Genomic DNA, 21076 nt, shown 5'->3' on the forward strand with positions numbered 1-21076 from the left:
GTGTGGGCGCATCCATGTTTATGTACAAACCAATACAAAAAACATGTCTGCGCCCAGGGTGGCTTCAAAGCGCAGAGCAAGTTAGCACCCTAGACAATATATATAGCTCTATGGTAATTTCTTGAGAGATATTCTTTCCACTAAGTTTATAGACTGATTTGTACTTGACACCCAAGGCTTTGAATTGATGATATTAGAAAAGTTGTGGGCTTTGTGCTCTGGATGTTATAACGTTGTAAAAAGCGGTCAGTCACATTACACAAAAAGGACATGGTAAAAAAAACACTTGTCACAATTCAAAAATTTCCTCTATCAAAAAGCTTGCGAAGGTGTTACTAATGTAACACACAACTCTTATACATGAGTATCCAACAGGATACTTATAAATGGTCAGCAACTTGAACTTTTAGGTATACATGGCAAAACCATTGTCAGTCGCATTACAGTTTTCCAGTCAATTAAGCCAAGCCTACATGGAGCCCAAGGCCTGGTTCTTATTTGGCAAAATTGGGTTCATTACTTGTCATCTAAAAATAAATTAACCTCATATTATGTTATAACTTTTAAGTGGAAAAAATGTTGTGACAACAATTTCATTTTTGTTGCTGTCATGTCCATGTTTGCTTGGAATTGCCCACATACTTTTGTTATACTAAAGAAAAATTTGTCTCTTACATTCATCTATCAACAGAGAATCAGAAAAGACCAAGTTTAAATCACAATTGGACATAAGTTAACACACATGTAAATGGCCAGGGGTATTATACCAGATAAAGTGAAACAAAAGGATGTACATAATGCTGCTATTAATACTCTGTTACTATTTCTAAAGAGGAACCAATACAGTATTCTAGGTTCGGGAAAATGTTTTTAAAATTTTTTTATATCAAAAATCTGATTTGGAACAGCTGGTAAGAAGTTTCTTGAAGTATTTCCCTGTGGTTAGCTGTCATGGTTTGCTTCTATTTTACAAGAAATCTAATTGGAACCAATAGTCCAAAGTTCATCGAAGTATTTGTGTTTAGGTCCCATGTAGTTGCCAGGTTTAGCTTCTATTCTCACAGGTTACTGAAAAAGAACCAATAGCAAGAGGTTTCTTGAAGCATTTCTGGGTGGTAAGATGTCCTTGTTTGTTTGTATAGCATCAGATATCTGAGTTACAATCAATAGTCAAACGTCGTTTCTTGAAGTATTCTTAAATCGGTATTTGTCATGGTTTGCTTCTATTATTGCAGATAACTGAACTAGAAACAACAGACAGAAACCTTTCTGAATAACTTGTTTTACTATCCTGCATTGGAACCAATGGCCAGACGTTTCCTGGTTTGCTCCTATTAAAGGCAGTGGACACTATTGGTAATTACTCAAAAGAATTGTTTACCGAAAAACCTACTTGGTAACAATCAATGGAGAGCTGTTGATAGTATAAACACTGTGACAAACGGCTCCCTCTGAAGTAACGTTGTTTTTCGAGAAAGAAGTAGTTATCCACTAAAATATTTGAATTTGATGTTGAAACCTCAGAATTAGATTTTGAGGTCCCGAAATCAAGCATCTGAAAGCACACAACTTCGTGTGACAAGGGTGTTTTTTCTTCCATTACTATTTCGCAACTTTGACGACCAATTGAGTTAAATTCACAGGTTCGTTTTTGTGTGCATATTTTGAGATAAGAAGACTGGTTTTTGACAATTACCAATAGTGTCCAGTGTCTTTAAATCAGATACCTGACTTTGAACCGATTATCAGAAGTTTTCTGGTTGAAGTATTTGGTATTTTTCCTGGTTTGCTTTTATTATATCAGATATCTGACTTGGAACCAATATTCAGAAGTTTCTTGAAGTATTCTGGATTTGCTTGAATCTTTTCTGTCCTCATCCTTTGTAGTTTCTCAATCCATGCTTCCATCTTGTCCTCAGATGACTTGGCTAACTGCAAATTGATAAATTGGTTTATGACAATTAAGTATGTGTATTGTGCTTGGGAAATTGAATTCAGATATTTCAGGGGGAAAAAGTTTGTTCAACGTCTTGGAATTTTGCTTGGGTCCTTCAATGAAATAATTCCCTTGTAAAAAGCTGCACAAAAATTGGAACCAACGGTCAGAAGTTTTGTTGGTGTTCTGGTATGATCAACAGCAAATTGCGCCACAACGTAACATGGTGCTATAAAAGGACTAGGTCTCATAATTCAAACATAGTCCCAAACCTTGCAGGAAATACTGTTACAGCACCAGGAGAGTCATCGAGTGACGGACATGCGCGCTTTATGAGAAGCCACAATTATTTTTATTATTAACTGTAGATTATTTCTCCTCTACAGGACTCAAGCACAGAGTATTTATTACATTTAGTTGAATTCTAAAGCCTGGTTCATACTTCCTGCGACTGCTTCGCAAATTTCTCTGAGTCACAAAGAGAAATGGAGTGCATATCGATTGTTGCGTCACCATTCGCATTTGCAGGAAGTATGAACCTGCAGCTGATTTTATCCTATCTCGAGTTAGGCTAACTTCGGATTAATCTTAAGGTTTGCATGTTACAGTGCAGGGCTGGGACTCCTCCTAAGTCTTCAGATTAATCCTAAGTTAGGAAGAGTTTGGTGAAATTGACGGCAGGCTTTAATCCCTGTGCAGCTTTAGATTCGGCATAATTTACATACATTATTGTATCAATGTTACTTACCAGCGAACTAGCTAGCTCCCCTCGGTTGACAGTTTTATAAAATATAGTTTGATTCCTCTTGTATGCTGGTCCATTAAGTCCTTGTACTGTGACAGCAGCACTGCCAAATATAGCATTATCATGATTCTGTTCTTTGTTTATCTTGGTCGAGCCTTTTGACTGTTGTTGGAATAAACAAATATATCCACAACTAATAAAAATTTGGTTTGGGTCAATTTAGAAATGTGAATAAGCTATCTCTCTGCTATGTTGTATTTCACATAGATCCTTCACAGGTGGTGAAATTCAAAAGAAAATTTTGCAGTTAATGCTATTTTGAGATTTTTAGAATTCTAGTCAAACAAAACAATATGGAACAAGTATAACATAGAAATTAAATGCAAAAGTAAAGGTATGGGGTGCACATAAGGTTAGATGTATTTGTTCCAGACTTGCTCGCCCATCCCACTACTTTTTAGTAGTGATCGAGTGAGTAGCTTTAAATAATAAATAATAATAATAATAATAATAATAATGGTAACATTTATAAAGCGCTTTACGCCCTAACGACCCCAAAGCGCTGTAACAAGAAAAGAAAAAATATTAAAAAGATTTAAACAGAAAACGATTTGAAACTACAATAACAATATGAATGAATTTAAGAATAACTAACAATTTAAATAAAACATAAAAACCCGAGCCAGTCAGGAGTGATTAAAAATATACACAAATTGGGTAATCTCGAAAGGTGACAATACAACTAAACACTTGACAACTATGATCACAATATAAATTATTTAAACAAATGACAATTTAAAAAGATAGGTTTTCAGAGCCTTCTTAAAATGGTTTAGTGATTTTGCAAATTTAATGTCATCGGGGAGTTTATTCCATTCTTTTGGAGCTGCAATGGAGAAAGCTCTGTCCCCATAGGAGGACAGTGATGTACGGGATGCTTGTGGAATTGTCAGTAATCCTTTGGCACTGGATCTCAAGGAGCGGGTAGGGGCATATGGATTGAGGAGATTCCTAATGTAAACAGGTGCCATGTAGTTAAGGGACTTGTAGACCATCAAGAGTGATTTGAACAGTATGCGTTTGCGAATTGGGAGCCAGTGGAGATTGTGTAGAATGGGTTTAACATGGTCGTGTTTTTTGGCACAGACAACGAGCTTAGCAGCTGTGTTTTGGACACGCTGCAGCTTAGCAAGTTCAAAGTGAGGCAATCCATGTAATAGGCTGTTGCAATAGTCTAGCTTAGAAGAAATAAAAGCATGTACAAGTATCTCAGTTGTACCACGGTTCAGAAACTTGCGTAGTTGACCGATCTTTCTAATCGAATATGTAGCATTCCGGGACACCATATTTACATGGCGTGACATTGTGAGGTGACGGTCAGCCATAGTACCAAGAATACGTACTTGTGGCACGGGTTCGATGTATGAAAGTCCAATTTTCAGCGGTCGTAAAGGTTGTGTCGTGCGGAAGCGAGATGACAAATGAACGATCTCCATTTTTGAGTCATTCAGCATGAGCTTGTTTGCAATTGTCCATGCTCTAATATCAGCAATACATGCTTCTACAGAAGCAAGTGCAGTGTCTCGTGTTGATGGATCAAAAAACGTGTAAAGCTGCGTGTCATCTGCGTAGACCATGCCTTCAATGCCATGTGCAGCTAAAATATCATCAATTGGAGCAGTGTACAAAGTGAATTGCTTGGGGCCAATGACTGAGCCCTGTGGTATGCCATAGGTAAGTGGATGCTGTTCTGACACAGACTCACCGATGGCAACAGATTGTCCACGCTCAGAGAGATATGAGGAACACCACTTGAGTGCAACATCAGATACACCATATCTATCTGCAAAACGTTTTAGCAACAACTTGTGGTCGATGGTATCGAAGGCAGCAGATAAATCGAGTAGCACAAGTACTATTTCCTTGTTGTTGTCCACAGCTCGGAGTAGATCATTGTGTACCTTCAACATAGCTGTCTCAGTGCTGTGATGATGCCTATATGCTGACTGGATTTTGCTATGAAGACTGTTTTCCTCAATATACGACATTAACTGTGATGAAGCAGCATGTTCCAGGACTTTGGTGATGAAGGGTATGTTAGAAATTGGCCGGTAATTGTGCAAACCTTCGGAATCAAGATTGGCTTTCTTAATAACCGGAGTTATTATGGCTGACTTCATCAACCGGGGAATGTAGCCTTGCATTAGGGAGAGATTGCTGATGTTAGTAACAACAGGTAGTATTTCATCAATACAGTTCTTCAACAAGGATGTAGGGAGAGGATCCAACAAACAGGACTTGTTTGATGTACCCATGATGATTCTTCTTACAGCATCCATGGAGATTGAAGTGAATGTACCAAACCTGCTCGTACAAGACTTATCAATGTTGACTGAGATGGGTGTGGCTGTGGTATGGTCTAGACTGTATCTTATGTCTTTGATCTTGCCAGTGAAAAAATTGGCAAACTGATTTACTAAGTCGTGTTCAGGTACAGTCGGAAGAACCCGTGCTGAACTACCTGTCATGTTGGACACCATACGAAAAAGCTTTCGAGAGTCACATTGTGCGATCTGATTACTATGATAGTTAGTTTTAGCGCTTTGTAGTATATGGCGGTAGGTGCTACAGCTCTCCCGAAACACTTGACGATCAATCTCAAGTCCAGATTTTTTCCATTTACGTTCGTGTCGGCGTTTTACACGTTTAGATGAACGAAGGATGTCAGAGTACCAAGGTGTGTGAGGGCGAAGTGTGATGGTGCGAGTGGTTTCAGGCACATGTTTATCCATCAGACTACGCAAGGTGTTGTCATACTGATCGACTAAATCATCTAAATTGGTGCATGGGTCAGTAGTTAGTGGTGACATTTCAATGTCATGTCGGAAATCTTCCAAGTTGATGTTCCGTAGATTACGAGAGGTAATGGATAGTCGTGTACAGTCTGGCTTGGAGATTTCCACTGTCATCATAACTGCTGCATGATCTGATGGTAAACTATGATCCAACTCGATATGATGTACAGTATCATCTGCCTGACGAGTAATGAGCAAATCAAGTGTGTGACCATGTCTATGTGTGGAGCCCGTAACAAGTTGACGAAGATCAGCTGAAACAAGCATATCTAGAAAGTTCTTTGCAACTGTATCATTGGTATCATCAACGTGGATATTGAAATCTCCAGTGAGTAGTATACTGGTTGCAATCACAGACAAGCGTTCAATCAGTGTTGAGAATTCGTTCAAAAACATTGAGGCCGTAGTATTGTTCTTTTTGGAGGGAGGAGGTCTATAGATGACAACTAATCTCAATGACTTACTTGCAGAGTTGACTGTAAGGTCCATATGCTCAAAGGATGTAAAATCTGAGCATTTGTTGATTATAACCTCAAAGCCCTTACGTATGATAATACAAATACCACCGCCTGCTGTTCCATTAGCACGCGGTACATGGTGCACATCAAAATCAAGTAGTGAGTTAGCCAAATCTGCTAAGACACGGCTATCACGATCATCACCCTTCAACCAAGTTTCAGTTATGGCAAGCATGTCCAATCTATTTGTGACGATAAAATCAATCAATGATGTGGAGCAGTTATTTTTCTTTATGGACGCAGCATTCCAGAGAGCAAAACGGCATTCCATGTGCGAGGAGTAACTTGGATGAACAAAAGGAATCTTCACTAAGTTGGATTTATTCGTTTTGTTTTTGTTGTAAAAAGAGCCAGTTCTTACGGTGATCAATGGTATTATTTGACGTTGTTTGTTCGTACCAGCTCGACAACCTCTGTGGGTCTTCTTTTCAATATTAAAGTCTTTCAGTGTTTGCCAAGTGGATTCATTTAGAGGGCATTGTTTCTTCACAGCATCACCAATTTTCATAAGTGTACTCACAGTATACTTGTAATGGCACATATTTACATGTAGGTAAGGTACCAGACTATCTACAAATTAAATTCTAGCACTACGAGTTGTCTGGCATCACTCATTCAATAGTGTAGAAAACAGTTTAAAAATTGTAGCACAAAACGATGATAAAAAGTCACTTTCACAGTACAGTTCATAGAAACGATAAGGATGCAGTTGATCACCAGTACTTACAACAAATAATAGTCCACAACTGAAGACAAACATCAAAATCCAAAGCAAGAAAAAGGATAAAAACTTCAAAATTTTTACAGAGCACAAAACACCATGATGCAGCCTCTACAGGGCGCCCTCAAGCTTTACCTTGCTTTGTCCCGACAGGAGGGTATATGATTGAGAGACCGACATGAAGGTATAGGATTGAGGGATATTCTTGGAGTGAGTAGCTTTACCTTGCTTTGTCCCGACAGGAAGGTGTTTGGTCTGAAAGAATCCTCCTCGATTTCTGCAATGGCTTGCTGCTTCAGTCTCTCATCCACAATACTTGCAAGTTCTGAAAGACAAGAATTTTCATACAATTTCATTTTACTATTTATGTAATAATATCGAAGTCTTATAAAGTGCTCGTATCTACCAAACAAGTAGCTAGCCCTATATAGGACTCTTTCTCTGTATACAGATGCAGAGTCCTAACTATTGAGGCCCGTTTCTGGGGCGGAAAATTTTCAACGCTTCATAACTCAAATCTTACCTGCAACAAGCCACTAATTTCAACAGATTCACATTCCATGGCGGCATACATTTTTTTGCGGTGGGTTTTGGTCATCATATATTCCTCACAAATCCGTCATTTTCGTGAAATAATGCAGCTCCCAACATTAAAAAATTCCCATTTTGATCGTTTTCTCACAGTGTTGTCTGCTGCCTTGCGTACACGTATACATTCGCGTGCAAGACGCAAGATGCAAGACGCATAACTACTGGCTCACCGTATCTTGACTGCACAGGGTTTAACACGCAAAACGCAATGCAAGATTTGCGCGTCGTGCGTCTTGCGTACACCTGGCAGTCTGTGAGAGTAAAAACAAATATTGGAATTTCTTAACGTTGGGAGCTGCATTATTTCATAAAAATTACGGATTTGTGAAGAATGTATGACGATCAAAACCCACCGCAGAAAAATATATGATGCCATGGAATGTGAATCTGTTGAAATTGGTGCTTTCTTGCAGGTAAGATTTGAGTTATGAAGCTTTGAAAATTTTCCGCCCCAGGAATTGACCCTGATATCCAGGACGTCACTGCAGTACAATACGAAAGTGCAAGGCCACCAGGGCTACCAAACAAGGTACTCAAGACGCTGAGTAGATACAAACTTTCAGAAAGATAGGTTATTGCAGTGATGAATTCTGAGACCCAATTATTTAGCACCTTATAAGGGTTTACAAGGTGCTATTGCAGTGATGAATTCTGAGACCCAATTATTTAGCACCTTATAAGGGTTTACAAGGTGCTATTGCAGTGATGAATTCTGAGACCCAATTATTTAGCACCTTATAAGGGTTTACAAGGTGCTATTGCAGTGATGAATTCTGAGACCCAATTATTTAGCACCTTATAAGGGTTTACAAGGTGCTATTGCAGTGATGAATTCTGAGACCCAATTATTTAGCACCTTATAAGGGTTTACAAGGTGCTACGGCGCGTTCAGCAGCTACAGCCAGGAACACCGGGGCGAACCCCTTCTCTTTTGGATAAAGGCACTGGGTTCTTTTGAACCCACATATCCTATACTTATACTTAACCAACCATCCACATCAAACAGTTCTTGACGGAATTGATGATAGTTTGCAGTAGACATTGAACTTATCCCACATTCATAAATACCTCAGACAGTTTCGCTATTCCTAATGGTGGAGAGCGCATCAAGTGGGTGTGTATAAACCTTTGTTTATGACCGGTAAAAAGTGTTAATTCATGGGTGCCCACGCGACCTTGCACCTGTTCTTTAAAGACAGTTTCTACATTCCTATTGGTCGAGAGCAACGGCTGAAACAGTTGTGCCACATCACGCGATACGCGCGACGCGCACAGCATTCCCTTATAAGGAGTTGTTTACCAGAGGGCAGCGGAGGGCTTTACCATTTCATAGCTGGAGGGGAAGCAAATGTCAAGCAAATTAACAAGTAACAAGAACTGTCTTTTTCACTATTATACAACAAGCTATCACCAGGGAGTAACAAAAAGATACAAAACTGTACTTGTGATGCTAGCAAACTGCCTGGCTGATGAAAGCGCCCCCACGTGGTGATACATATGGGTTTTATTGAAAACTCAAAATTGCTAGGGAAACAGACAAAATTCAAAACATTACCAGATTTGCTTTCATGGAAAAGTCCTTTCTCTTTCAGTTTGTCATTTGCTGAGGCTGAAGAAATAGAGTGGTACAAAGTGAACATTTGTTAGCTGTTTAGTGTTTACACATATACATTATATCCTATAGAAATAGGATACCTATACACATATGGGCTGCATTAGGGCAAATCCAAGCAAACATGGACATGACACCCCAAAAATCAATTTTTTTTCATAACTTTCTTTCCACCTAGAAGTTAAAATATTAAACCAATTAATTTATTTGTTGACAAGGAATGAACACAATTTTGCCAAATAAGAACTCAGCTGGGGCTCTATGTAGGCTTGGCTAAATTGACTGAAAAACTGTAATGGGACTGCCCGCAATGACGGACCATGGTTTTGCCATGTATACCTAAAAGTTCAAGTTGCTGGCCATTTATAATAACCCTGTAACGAGTTGTGTGTTTCATGTAGTAACTTGCATGTGTTTCATGCAAGTATCTTAGTTAGAGGAAACTTTTGAGTTGTGACTAGCGTATTTGTTATCATGTCTTTTTTGTGTGATGCGACTGACCAATTTTAACAACATTATAACATCCAGAACACAAAGCACACAACATTTCTAATCATCAATTCAAAGCCTTGGGGTGTCAAGTACAAACCAGTCTATCAACTTAGTGGAAAGAATATCTCATAGAACTACAACCACCAAGATCAAGAAATGACACAGTAAAGTGTAATGCGACTGACCATGGAAATGCCAATAAGCGTAAAAAATTAGGGAGTCAAGGCTGAGCGGTCGAGGGCGGTAGACTCAAGTTCTGTAATTTACAGAATGTGGGTTTAAATATTGGCCTGGTCAGTCGAGTCAGTTGTGTCCTTGAGCAAGGCACTTTATCATAATTGCTTCTCTCCATCCAGGAGTACACATGGGTTCCGGTCAAGCAGAATACAAATATTCTCAATATTTAATAACAAGGAAACCAAATAAAAACACACCAGCAGCTTCTGTGAGCCATATTAATGAGTAAAATTAAGCTGAATATAATCACAAAATTAATTTCTGACTGTTCCATTTCACAAGGCTTAAAGTCCAGGTTTCAATAAATGAGTATATTCTGCCATATTTTATGCAAATACTTTGCTCACATAACCTCACACTTCTTGTCATTTGATATGTTTCATATACAATTCATAAGTCAAGTTTACCAACAAGTAATACCAAGTTTTGAACAATTCATAACTTATTTCAACAATAATATATTAAAGACACTGGACACTATCGGTATTTGTCAAAGACCAGTCTTCTCACTTGGTGTATCTCAACATGCATAAAATAACAAACCTGTGAAAATTTGAGCTCAATCGAACGTCGAAGTTGAGAGATAATAATGAAAGAAAAAACAACCTTGTCATACGAAGTTGTGTGCTTTCAGATGCTTGATTTCGTGATCTCAAATTCTAAATCTAAGGTCCCGAAATCAAATTCGTGGAGAAAAACTTCTGTCTCGAAAACTAGGTTACTTCAAAGGGAGCTGTTTCTCACAATGTTTTATACCATCATCAGCTCCCCATTTCTCGACACCAAAAACGGTTTTATGCTAATAATTATTTTGAGTAACTACCAATACTCTCTTGTCCACTGCCATTAACAGGTGATAAAGACATAGCAGGAGCAGTTGAAGCCCACTTGGCAAAAATGCATTCGGCATTCAAAGCCATACACATTTTGGTAAACAAACTTACACACGGGAGCTTAGAATGCATAACACTATCCATACATAGGGTACTCAATATAAAATTGATAAGACTTGGGATGGTTAGCTGCAAAGAGTCCCCAAGCTTTCGATATTTATTAATATAGGACTCCTAGATTAAGTTTTGGATTGTTGGAACATCATACACTCCGCTTACGCCGCTAGCAAACAAATTAGGGGCTTGCTCTGTAGGCAAAGAATGGTGATCGGAAGTGCAGAAATTAGGGGCTTGACCTGTAAGCAAAGAATGGTAATAGGAAGCGCAGGCGCTTTCCCTATATTAGCGGCGGTAAGCGGAGCAATGATTGGGCCCTGACTTGAAGATATATTCAAATTGTACGAACCTGCTGCTTCAATAGCTCTCTGCATCTTCTCTTTAACTGTTTCAGCTGTTACCTGCCAACGCAACCAACATACATGATAGCTATTCATTAAGCCTGAACACACCCTTTTGTAACTCTGTTGTCCTTTCAGTCCCAATTTGGACTTGGACTGTTTATGGTTCTTAATTTCACTGAATTCTTACTTTTGGTTCATAATAAAACTGGATACTGTCACAGAATCCTTGTGAATTCCAAGACGGGCACTTAAAGGGAAACAATGCCTTGGATCTGTCGCATTGGTCCATGAATAGCGTTTGAAACCATTTGTTATAAAATGCATGGTTAGAAAGATGTTTTAAGAGTAGAATATAATGATCCACACAAACATGCATCGAGATTGCAAACAAACATTTTCAAACAATCTCCGACTGATACATCCCAACAACATGGGAAGTCTGTGGAAATGAGTCATCTGTAGGACTCACCTTGACTTTCTCTGTGGTCTCACTTCGTGAGCGGCTGGAACATTTTGACGAGCGCTCTAAAGACGAACTTTTTGAGCGAGTTCTTCTCCGGCTTCTACTTGGAGTTCTTGAGCGTGTGCGAGATCTAAAATGAAACAAATCATAAAAAACAAACCGTCAGTTGCTAGTCCAATCAGAGCTCAAGTTTTACAATGAACCGCAGGCCAGAGACCAGTTATTTTTATCATCGGCAAGTAAATTCATGACTACTTAAGACCGGCAGATTTGTGTTTTTCAATTCAATGTTTTTTAATGTAAAACAATCCCTAAAAAAAATTGAGGTAAATCTTCTTTCAAATAAATACAGTAAAATTCATTTTAAAGACACTGGACACTATTGATAATTGTCAAAGACTAGTCTTCTCACTTTGTGTATCTCAACATATGCATACAGATTGTTCAAAACATAAGATTTACCCAATGCTTTTGTAGTTGAAGAATAATACTTAATGTCTTCTTAAAAAAATATTTCTTAACAATCGGACTGTGATTGCATTGAAGAGGAAATATTGAAGGTCTTGAACTTCATAGAACCAGCGTCTTCAACTTCCCTTTGTGACTCACTTGGCATATCCCAACGAATGCATAAAATAACAACTGAAATTTTTGCTCAATTGGTGATCGAGTTTGCAAGAGAATAATGAAAGAAAAACACCCTTGTTGCATTACTTTGCTTTCAGAATAAAATTACTATTTGAGTGAAAAATTACCTCTTTCTCAAAAACTATGTTACATGTACTTCAAAGGTTTGTCACAATGTTTTATACTATCAATAGCTCAACACTGCTCATTACCAAGTAAGTTTTTAAGACAACAATTATTTTTGAGTAATAGACTGTGCAAGTGTCGCGAGAAATTAAACTTCCGGGACCATTGTGGTCCCAACCTTACAGAGTTTTACATTGGGGAGATTTTGTTTCGGCCATTATTTTAGTTTAACGTATCTTATGACCATTAAAATTACATGTTGTTGAAATGTCATACTAATTGACAACATATATAAAATTAAAAATAGCAGAGAAAAAAATATTTTTAAACTTGACATAAAGTCAGGTTACTTGAAACAAATTAAGAATTTGTGCCCATCTCCGATCACGAAACTAAAGCAGAAGCTTGTTTTGGTCGCGGGGGGTGGAAAGCCTTTTCAATGGTCGCTTAGGCGTCGGTTTCCTCTTTAAACATGTTAAACTGTGTCACGCATTAATCCAATGCCCTCGCGCCCATCATGCGTCCGCGTATAAACCAGCTTTTAGTAGTTTCACATTCGGGGTAGATTTACAGCGTGGGTTTCGAAAAAAAATTAAGATCAAATAAACATCCTAGTCCCAGAGTTTTACTTTTGTCTATACATAAACTAAAACCCTACTAATTGTATATTTGTTTTAAAAGCTGAAACTAATTTTAACAAGCTGTAATGATTTTTTTTGGTTAAGATTCGGCATAAAGAATAATTTAAAGCAAAGATTTGATTTCATAAAAGAAGAGTTTTTCGTTTGTGGTGTTTTCTCGCTCCGGTGAGCGCGAGACTTGCACAGTCTACTTTCAATAGTGTCCACTGCCCTTAAGTTTACAAATGGTCCTGAACGTGTATACATACAAACCTTCTACGTGATCTACTGACACTACGTGATCTCGATCTCCTGTAATATTTACTAGACTGGTAATCTCTGCCTCTTGATCTACTACGTGATCTCCTCCTACTGTAGCGATCCAATGGGGACCTACAACAAAAATAACATCCAATAAAAACTCTTAAAGCAATTGGACACTTTCGGAACAGAAAAAAGAAAATAAGTTCACAGATTTACAAATAACTGACAGGGTTTACAGAAGGTAGTGGTGAAAGACTTCTCTTGAAATATTATTCCATGAAATGCTTTACTTTTTGAGAAAACAGCAAAACAATATCAATTCTCGATATCGAGGATTACGGATTTATTTTAAACACACTCACATGTCATGACACGTGTGGGTTTTCCCATTATTTTCTCCCGACTCCCATGACCGATTGAGCCTAAATTTTCACAGGTTTGTTATTTTATATAGAAGTTGTGATACACAAAGTGTGGGCCTTGGACAATACTGTTTACAGAAAGGGTCCAATGGCTTTAAAACATACACCTTGATTTCCAACAACAAATTAAAACATTTTAAACATCTAAATACTCAACCAGTGTACACTAGACCTGTGGACAAGTCGTTAAAGGTCTGCCGCAGTGAGATAGTCAAGTCATGGTGGTGGCGTAATGATTCAGGTTTCTGTGATCGAAGACTGCTCTCGTGAGGTCACTGCTCTAGAGTGAACTGCTGGCTGCAGACTTCCACTAAATGGGACCATTGTCGTGAGACCATCAGTCTCGCGGGGGCCAGCAGTCTCGCAAGAATACCGCCAGTGACGCGGGAATCGCGAGGAGATTTGGAATCGCGCGGAGAGAGAGACGGAACGCTATCACCGCAACATACATTTAACAACTTGTCCACAATTCTAGTGTACAACCCATGAGGCCATGATGTGACTTGAATCTAAGTCACAAGCTAGAGTCAACCCAAGTCTGCCAGCTAGTCATCTCAGATACATGTAACTGGTGTACTAAGAAATTGCATACAAGATCCATCCTTTTTGTTTCAATTATGAGCCTTTCTGACCCAGATTAATTTAGTAATAGATTGCTTTTGTTTAAGTTAGGGTACACATGGATATTAACGTTCTGAAAATCTTGTTAAAATGTTACATCAATAAGGATTGTAATTGTGCTAAATAAACACATGTTAGTGTCACCAGTGATGCCTAGCCCATTGTCCAGCATGGTTGCTCCTCTATATAAACACATGTTAGTGTCACCAGTGATGTCTAGCCCATTGTCCAGCATGGTTGGTCCTCTATATAAACACATGTTAGTGTCACCAGTGATGTCTAGCCCATTGTCCAGCATGGTTAGTCCTCTATATAAACACATGTTAGTGTCACCAGTGATGTCTAGCCCATTGTCCAGCATGGTTGGTCCTCTATATAAACACATGTTAGTGTCACCAGTGATGTCTAGCCCATTGTCCAGCATGGTTGCTCCTCTATATAAACACATGTTAGTGTCACCAGTGATGTCTAGCCCATTGTCCAGCATGGTTGGTCCTCTATATAAACACATGTTAGTGTCACCAGTGATGTCTAGCCCATTGTCCAGCATGGTTGGTCCTCTATATAAACACATGTTAGTGTCACCAGTGATGTCTAGCCCATTGTCCAGCATGGTTGGTCCTCTATATAAACACATGTTAGTGTCACCAGTGATGTCTAGCCCATTGTCCAGCATGGTTGGTCCTCTATATAAACACATGTTAGTGTCACCAGTGATGTCTAGCCCATTGTCCAGCATGGTTAGTCCTCTATATAAACACATGTTAGTGTCACCAGTGATGTCTAGCCCATTGTCCAGCATGGTTGCTCCTCTATATAAACACATGTTAGTGTCACCAGTGATGTCTAGCCCATTGTCCAGCATGGTTGCTCCTCTATATAAACACATGTTAGTGTCACCAGTGATGTCTAGCCCATTGTCCAGCATGGTTGGTCCTCTATATAAACACATGTTAGTGTCACCAGTGATGTCTAGCCCATTGTCCAGCATGGTTAGTCCTCTATATAAACACATGTTAGTGTCACCAGTGATGTCTAGCCCATTGTCCAGCATGGTTGCTCCTCTATATAAACACATGTTAGTGTCACCAGTGATGTCTAGCCCATTGTCCAGCATGGTTGCTCCTCTATATAAACACATGTTAGTGTCACCAGTGATGTCTAGCCCATTGTCCAGCATGGTTGCTCCTCTATATAAACACATGTTAGTGTCACCAGTGATGTCTAGCCCATTGTCCAGCATGGTTGGTCCTCTATATAAACACATGTTAGTGTCACCAGTGATGTCTAGCCCATTGTCCAGCATGGTTGCTCCTCTATATAAACACATGTTAGTGTCACCAGTGATGTCTAGCCCATTGTCCAGCATGGTTAGTCCTCTATATAAACACATGTTAGTGTCACCAGTGATGTCTAGCCCATTGTCCAGCATGGTTAGTCCTCTATATAAACACATGTTAGTGTCACCAGTGATGTCTAGCCCATTGTCCAGCATGGTTGCTCCTCTATATAAACACATGTTAGTGTCGCCAGTGATGTCTAGCCCATTGTCCAGCATGGTTGGTCCTCTATATAAACACATGTTAGTGTCACCAGTGATGTCTAGCCCATTGTCCAGCATGGTTAGTCCTCTATATAAACACATGTTTAATTAGTGTCACCAGTGATGTCTAGCCCATTGTCCAGCATGGTTAGTCCTCTATATAAACACATGTTAGTGTCACCAGTGATGTCTAGCCCATTGTCCAGCATGGTTGGTCCTCTATATAAACACATGTTAGTGTCACCAGTGATGTCTAGCCCATTGTCCAGCATGGTTGGTCCTCTATATAAACACATGTTAGTGTCACCAGTGATGTCTAGCCCATTGTCCAGCATGGTTGCTCCTCTATATAAACACATGTTAGTGTCGCCAGTGATGTCTAGCCCATTGTCCAGCATGGTTGGTCCTCTATATAAACAAATGTTAGTGTCACCAGTGATGTCTAGCCCATTGTCCAGCATGGTTGCTCCTCTATATAAACACATGTTAGTGTAACCAGTGATGTCTAGCCCATTGTCCAGCATGGTTGCTCCTCTATATAAACACATGTTAGTGTCGCCAGTGATGTCTAGCCCATTGTCCAGCATGGTTGGTCCTCTATATAAACACATGTTAGTGTCACCAGTGATGTCTAGCCCATTGTCCAGCATGGTTAGTCCTCTATATAAACACATGTTAGTGTCACCAGTGATGTCTAGCCCATTGTCCAGCATGGTTGCTCCTCTATGTGTCGTCCTTTTAATCCAACAGAACAATACACACCCAAGGGCAATGCAATCTTATATTGACTGTCAATCCATGTACACTTAAGTACGATTTGAAACTTTGCATGGTGGAAATATGATATGGATAGATTTGAGGTAACACCATGTAATGACTATCTCTAAATGAGTTGGGGTGGTTCTGAAAAGAACCGTTGGTTTCAACTCAACATTTCGACGATCAGAGCAAACTGATCGAAACGTCAAGTTGAAACCAACGGCTCTTTTCAGAACCACCCCAACTCATTTAGAGATAGTCATTACATGGTGTTATCGCAAACCTTTTCAAATCAATGTACACTTACCTGCTTCTACTGCGATGTCTAGATCCAGAGCGAGATCGATAATGTTTCTTGGATTTGTTTCTTCTGTCGGTGCGTATAGAATCACTGCTACTTCTACTGACTGATCGAGATCTCGACCTCCGATGAGACTTCCGGTGTCTAGGTACAAAAAATAAGGTTATCGTTAAAGGGACACATTGCCTTGGATCGGTCGATTTGGTCCAGGAAAAGCGTTTGAAACAGTTGGTTATAAAATCGAGATGGTTCGAAAGATGTTTTAAAAGTAGAAAATAATGATCCACACAAACATGCCTTGAAATTTGCTTTGGGTTTTCCTTTTACTTTGCAAACTAACACGCCCTCCATTTGGAGTAAAAAACTTGACTACACAAAATGAGGTGCCATGTTAGTTCACGACGTGCATCGTGTGGATCGTTTTTCTACTTTTAAAACATCTTTCTAACCAATATGCATTTTTAAGAAACGTTTTCAAACGCTTTTCATGGACCAACTTGCCCGATCCTAGGCAACGTGTTCCTTTAAAGTCAAAGTTGAGTTTCTAAGGCGATTGAATCAAGCTGTTTATTAATGCAAGATGGAACAGAAGTCTAATTGTTCTTCTTATTCTTCTTTCTTACAAGTGCTGCTTCATAAGTAAAAGTTAGCGCACTGCGGCTGGCCGCATCATGAAACAATGAACCCCAACCTCAACCAAGTGCAATATAACACAATATAAGACACAAAGGGGGTAAAAACAGTGTTGGTTATAGAACATTCAATGCTTTGTTATTATACACCACGCCTGGAACTACAGGCAGGCCACGGAGGCCATGGCCTCCATTTTCCCTAGGCTTGGCCTTGGTGCCCTTCAACAGTTTTCCATCAGACTTTAAGATTTTCCACTGGAAGTGCCCTTTGCAAAATGAAAATGACCTTGAGCTTTCACCATGTTCAAAAATGAAATTCCAGGCCTGAACACTGTCCAACACAGGTGAGGTACATGTATAGTTGATTTGATTTGTTGCTCTTATTGGATTTTGTTGTATTCAGCAGTGACGTTGCTGTTGATGATTTAAGGATCAAGGTGGTCTGGAGAATATGAAAGCAAAAAAAACACTGGCAGTGAAATACTTAATTTAAAATATCACAGAGTGTAATCTGCAAAATCTTTGCAAAAATGCAATGTCTTGAAAAAACTTGAGTAAAGCCCGGTTCATAATTCCTGTGAATGCAAATGCAATACGAACGTTGACGTCACATATTAAAAACGAATAATTCGCAGCGGATTTGCATCGCATTCATCATCATCATCAAGTCGAGCGCCATGTGGAAGCTCGAGCCTGCCCAGTAATTTCTCTCCAGATGTTCCGATCCAGCATGCAGGAGCGTATGTAGCTCCTCAGCGCTGGCCAAGCCAGTGTCTCGCTTCAGGGTATCTACGAAGAAGAGACGTCTTCTCCCACGAGAGGCCTTGTCTTGTGTGGCCACCCAGAGGATGGCTGGGCAAGCGGCAAGCTCCGAGTGGCGGACACAGTAACCAGCAAGCTTGAGGGAGCGTTCGCGGATCTTCTATGTAGCCTTTGGCCAGCCAGCATACAGGTTGGAGTTTCTCAGGTTGGAGATTCTCATATGGTCCTGCCAGGGGATGTTTAGGCCCATACGCAGCATCCAGCGGTGCGTTCCACTCGTGCAAACGTTGCCAACAGTTGCGCACGTTCGCCAACAATTTCAAGTGGAACGAGTTGTTCGCCGCCACCGTTGGCAACTTTAGGCAAACATACTTCTGAGGTGTTGGCGAGTGGTTTTTAAAATGGCGGACAAGCCTACGGTATTATTTCTTTGTCACAAGCATAATTACATTGTATTTTCGGTGGATGATAATGCAGATTTGGAATAACAAAGTTAATTAGTTGATGGCATGATGTCAAACAGAGGACTATTGCAGCAAAAACAAAGTTAAAAAAAAAACTACGTATGGTGCGCGCCATCTTCATTTCAGGGCGCCGCCATGTTGACATCGCATATACGCACCAATCATTCAAAAGAAAAAAAACGTTTGCGCGTACAGTTGCGAGTCGTTTGAGCGAGTGGAACGCACCCCTGGTGTAACAACCACAACCATCGCATTCACATTCGCAGGAAGTATGAAGTATGCTAGGAATTGACCAACCTTGGTGCATTGCTACTAGGGCTCCTGGAACCAGACCGATGTCTGCTCTTCTTGTGCTTCTTACTGTGGCTTCCCATCAATCTCTAAGATAGTGACAGCTATCTGTAAACTTAATGGATTTCTGTTAAAAAAACAAAAACCAACAAACAAACAATAACGTAAATTGTAGGCTATGTCATGTAACATCTTCATATTCTACCTTTCATCATTTGTACATAATTAAAGAAAACTTGAAATTGCCATTTAAACAAAACAAAAATTGATTAGTTTCATTCTAAAGCTGGCTGGTAATACAGTTCACACAAGTTCCAATCCTATTTCCCAGAATCCCATATGGGCGGTTCAAGGGTCGCACTAAATACCGACAACTCACGACCCCTCACGCCAACTCACGACCCCTCACGCCAACTCATGACAACAATTTTTAAATGCACTTTAACAAAGCATTTGAACATAAGTCAACCGTTAAATATATGCACAAGAGTCATATGCACCAAAATCACCTTCAAACTGTTGAAAAAATTGTATTTTCACCTGTAAAAATAATGTTTTTTACCCCGAATTTAGTAATGAACGGAAATATCCGCCATGTTGTCTTTCCACGTACTTGGACGGTTCCATTACACCGCAGGGGTGATGCAATACGCAAGATGATTATTTGCCATTTTATGTGCCTCTCATGGAGTTAAAAAAATATTATATTTTAAAAACCTCCCCTTTCAACATCAAATTCCAGAGTGGCGGCTTAGTTACTAACAAGAAAGAAAAAACAGCAGCTAAAACCAAAAAGAAAAAAATACAACTAAGCCCTCAGAAATTTCCCCTGCCCCCTGCAGTGTAATAGAATCGTCCAAGTACGTCGAACGACAACATGGCGAATATTACCGTTCGTTACTAAATTCAGAGTAAAAAACACATTTTTTACAGTTAAAAATACAATTTTTTCAACAGTTTGAAGATGATTTAGATGCATATGACTCTTGTGCACGTATTTAACTGTTGACTTCTGTTCAAATGTTCTGCTAAAGTGCATTTAAAAATTGCTGTCGTGAGTTGTCGTGAGTTGTCGTGAGGGGTCGGTATTTAGTGCGACCATATGGGCAAGCCATAGAATCCCAAATAGCAACCACATCACGTTATCTATCTAGTGACTAAAGGAGAATGAAACTTAATCTAGCAGATGATAATTTTGTTTTGAACTTTCGAGGTTGGATGTTGTTTCTTAGAGTTGAGTTGACTCTCATTTGATTGTTGGTGTACAACCTACAACAGGAAACTTTATTCTCAGCATGATTAAAGCCTGACGAAAACCATGAGTAAAAAGCAGAGTTTCTGTCACCAGTCGGTGGAGCTTGCTCAGTCTTGCAGTAAGTGGGAATCAAAAGTTGGATTCAGGGTTGAAAATATATCAGACAACTCGTCCGTCAGAGAACTCGACCTTTCGTACAACTCAACGGATGGCCAAGACACGTTGTCGGTTGAACGGTCAACCTCCGTAAATGACATGTCTAAACGAATTTCCTATAACACTCAGTGTCAATCTTAACCCTAACCCTAACTAAACCCTTACCCTAACACTACCCCAATCCCCCCCCCCCCCCCCCCCTCCCGGCCCTGTGCGCGCCCATGCTGAGGCCCGAACAGCCATCAGTCGATACTGTCCTACTACAGTTGAAAAAATCCTCCGTCGGCGAGTTGTCACCACTGCACTTTCTCACCCATTTTTACAAAAAAGGATAGGCCTATAATAGTATCATGCTCATGAGGTAAATTACTATTATTAATATTATTTCAATCATATTATCATATTAAATGAAAAAGTCAATAGTATGGTGACGTCATTTATTAAATCATTATTAAAATTATTCATCATACGGAAACTTGTCCATTTTGTCTGCTAAAAAAACATGATGTAGCCTACAGGTCCTACATTGTAGGACCCTTAAAAAGCACAAACCAAAGTCAAAAAGCAAATGTTATCTTACCTCCAAATTAATAAATTACATAGACCTCACATCAAGTTAACCTTAATATTATATTTTCAGCTGATCAACTGGTTCAACTGGCGGCTCTGCTCTAGAGTGTTTGGCTCAATCCTGACTGACCGTTCTGCGCAAAAATATAGCGCTAGGTTTTCCCCAAAATCTAAATTTTGCGCCGATGATCTCCAAAAT

The 21076-nt window shown here is 39.5% G+C and overlaps 1 protein-coding gene across 1 annotated transcript; it reads right to left on the bottom strand.

Annotated features, from left to right (window-relative positions):
• Nucleotides 1-1645: 1645 nt before the first annotated feature.
• On the bottom strand, nucleotides 1646-21007 carry LOC117298895 (serine/arginine-rich splicing factor 4-like). The gene is made up of 10 exons (XM_033782269.1): nucleotides 20888-21007; nucleotides 18903-19023; nucleotides 16754-16891; nucleotides 13111-13230; nucleotides 11471-11594; nucleotides 11007-11058; nucleotides 8922-8975; nucleotides 7000-7100; nucleotides 2685-2843; nucleotides 1646-1932 (listed from the first exon to the last, which is right to left on the bottom strand). The coding sequence occupies exons 2-10, from the start codon at nucleotides 18977-18979 to the stop codon at nucleotides 1801-1803; spliced, it is 957 nt and encodes a 318-aa protein (XP_033638160.1). The 5' UTR covers nucleotides 18980-19023; nucleotides 20888-21007; the 3' UTR covers nucleotides 1646-1800.
• Nucleotides 21008-21076: the final 69 nt, after the last annotated feature.

The sequence above is a fragment of the Asterias rubens genome, chromosome 13 (genome assembly GCF_902459465.1).
Source record: "Asterias rubens chromosome 13, eAstRub1.3, whole genome shotgun sequence".
NCBI lineage: Eukaryota > Metazoa > Echinodermata > Asteroidea > Forcipulatida > Asteriidae > Asterias > Asterias rubens.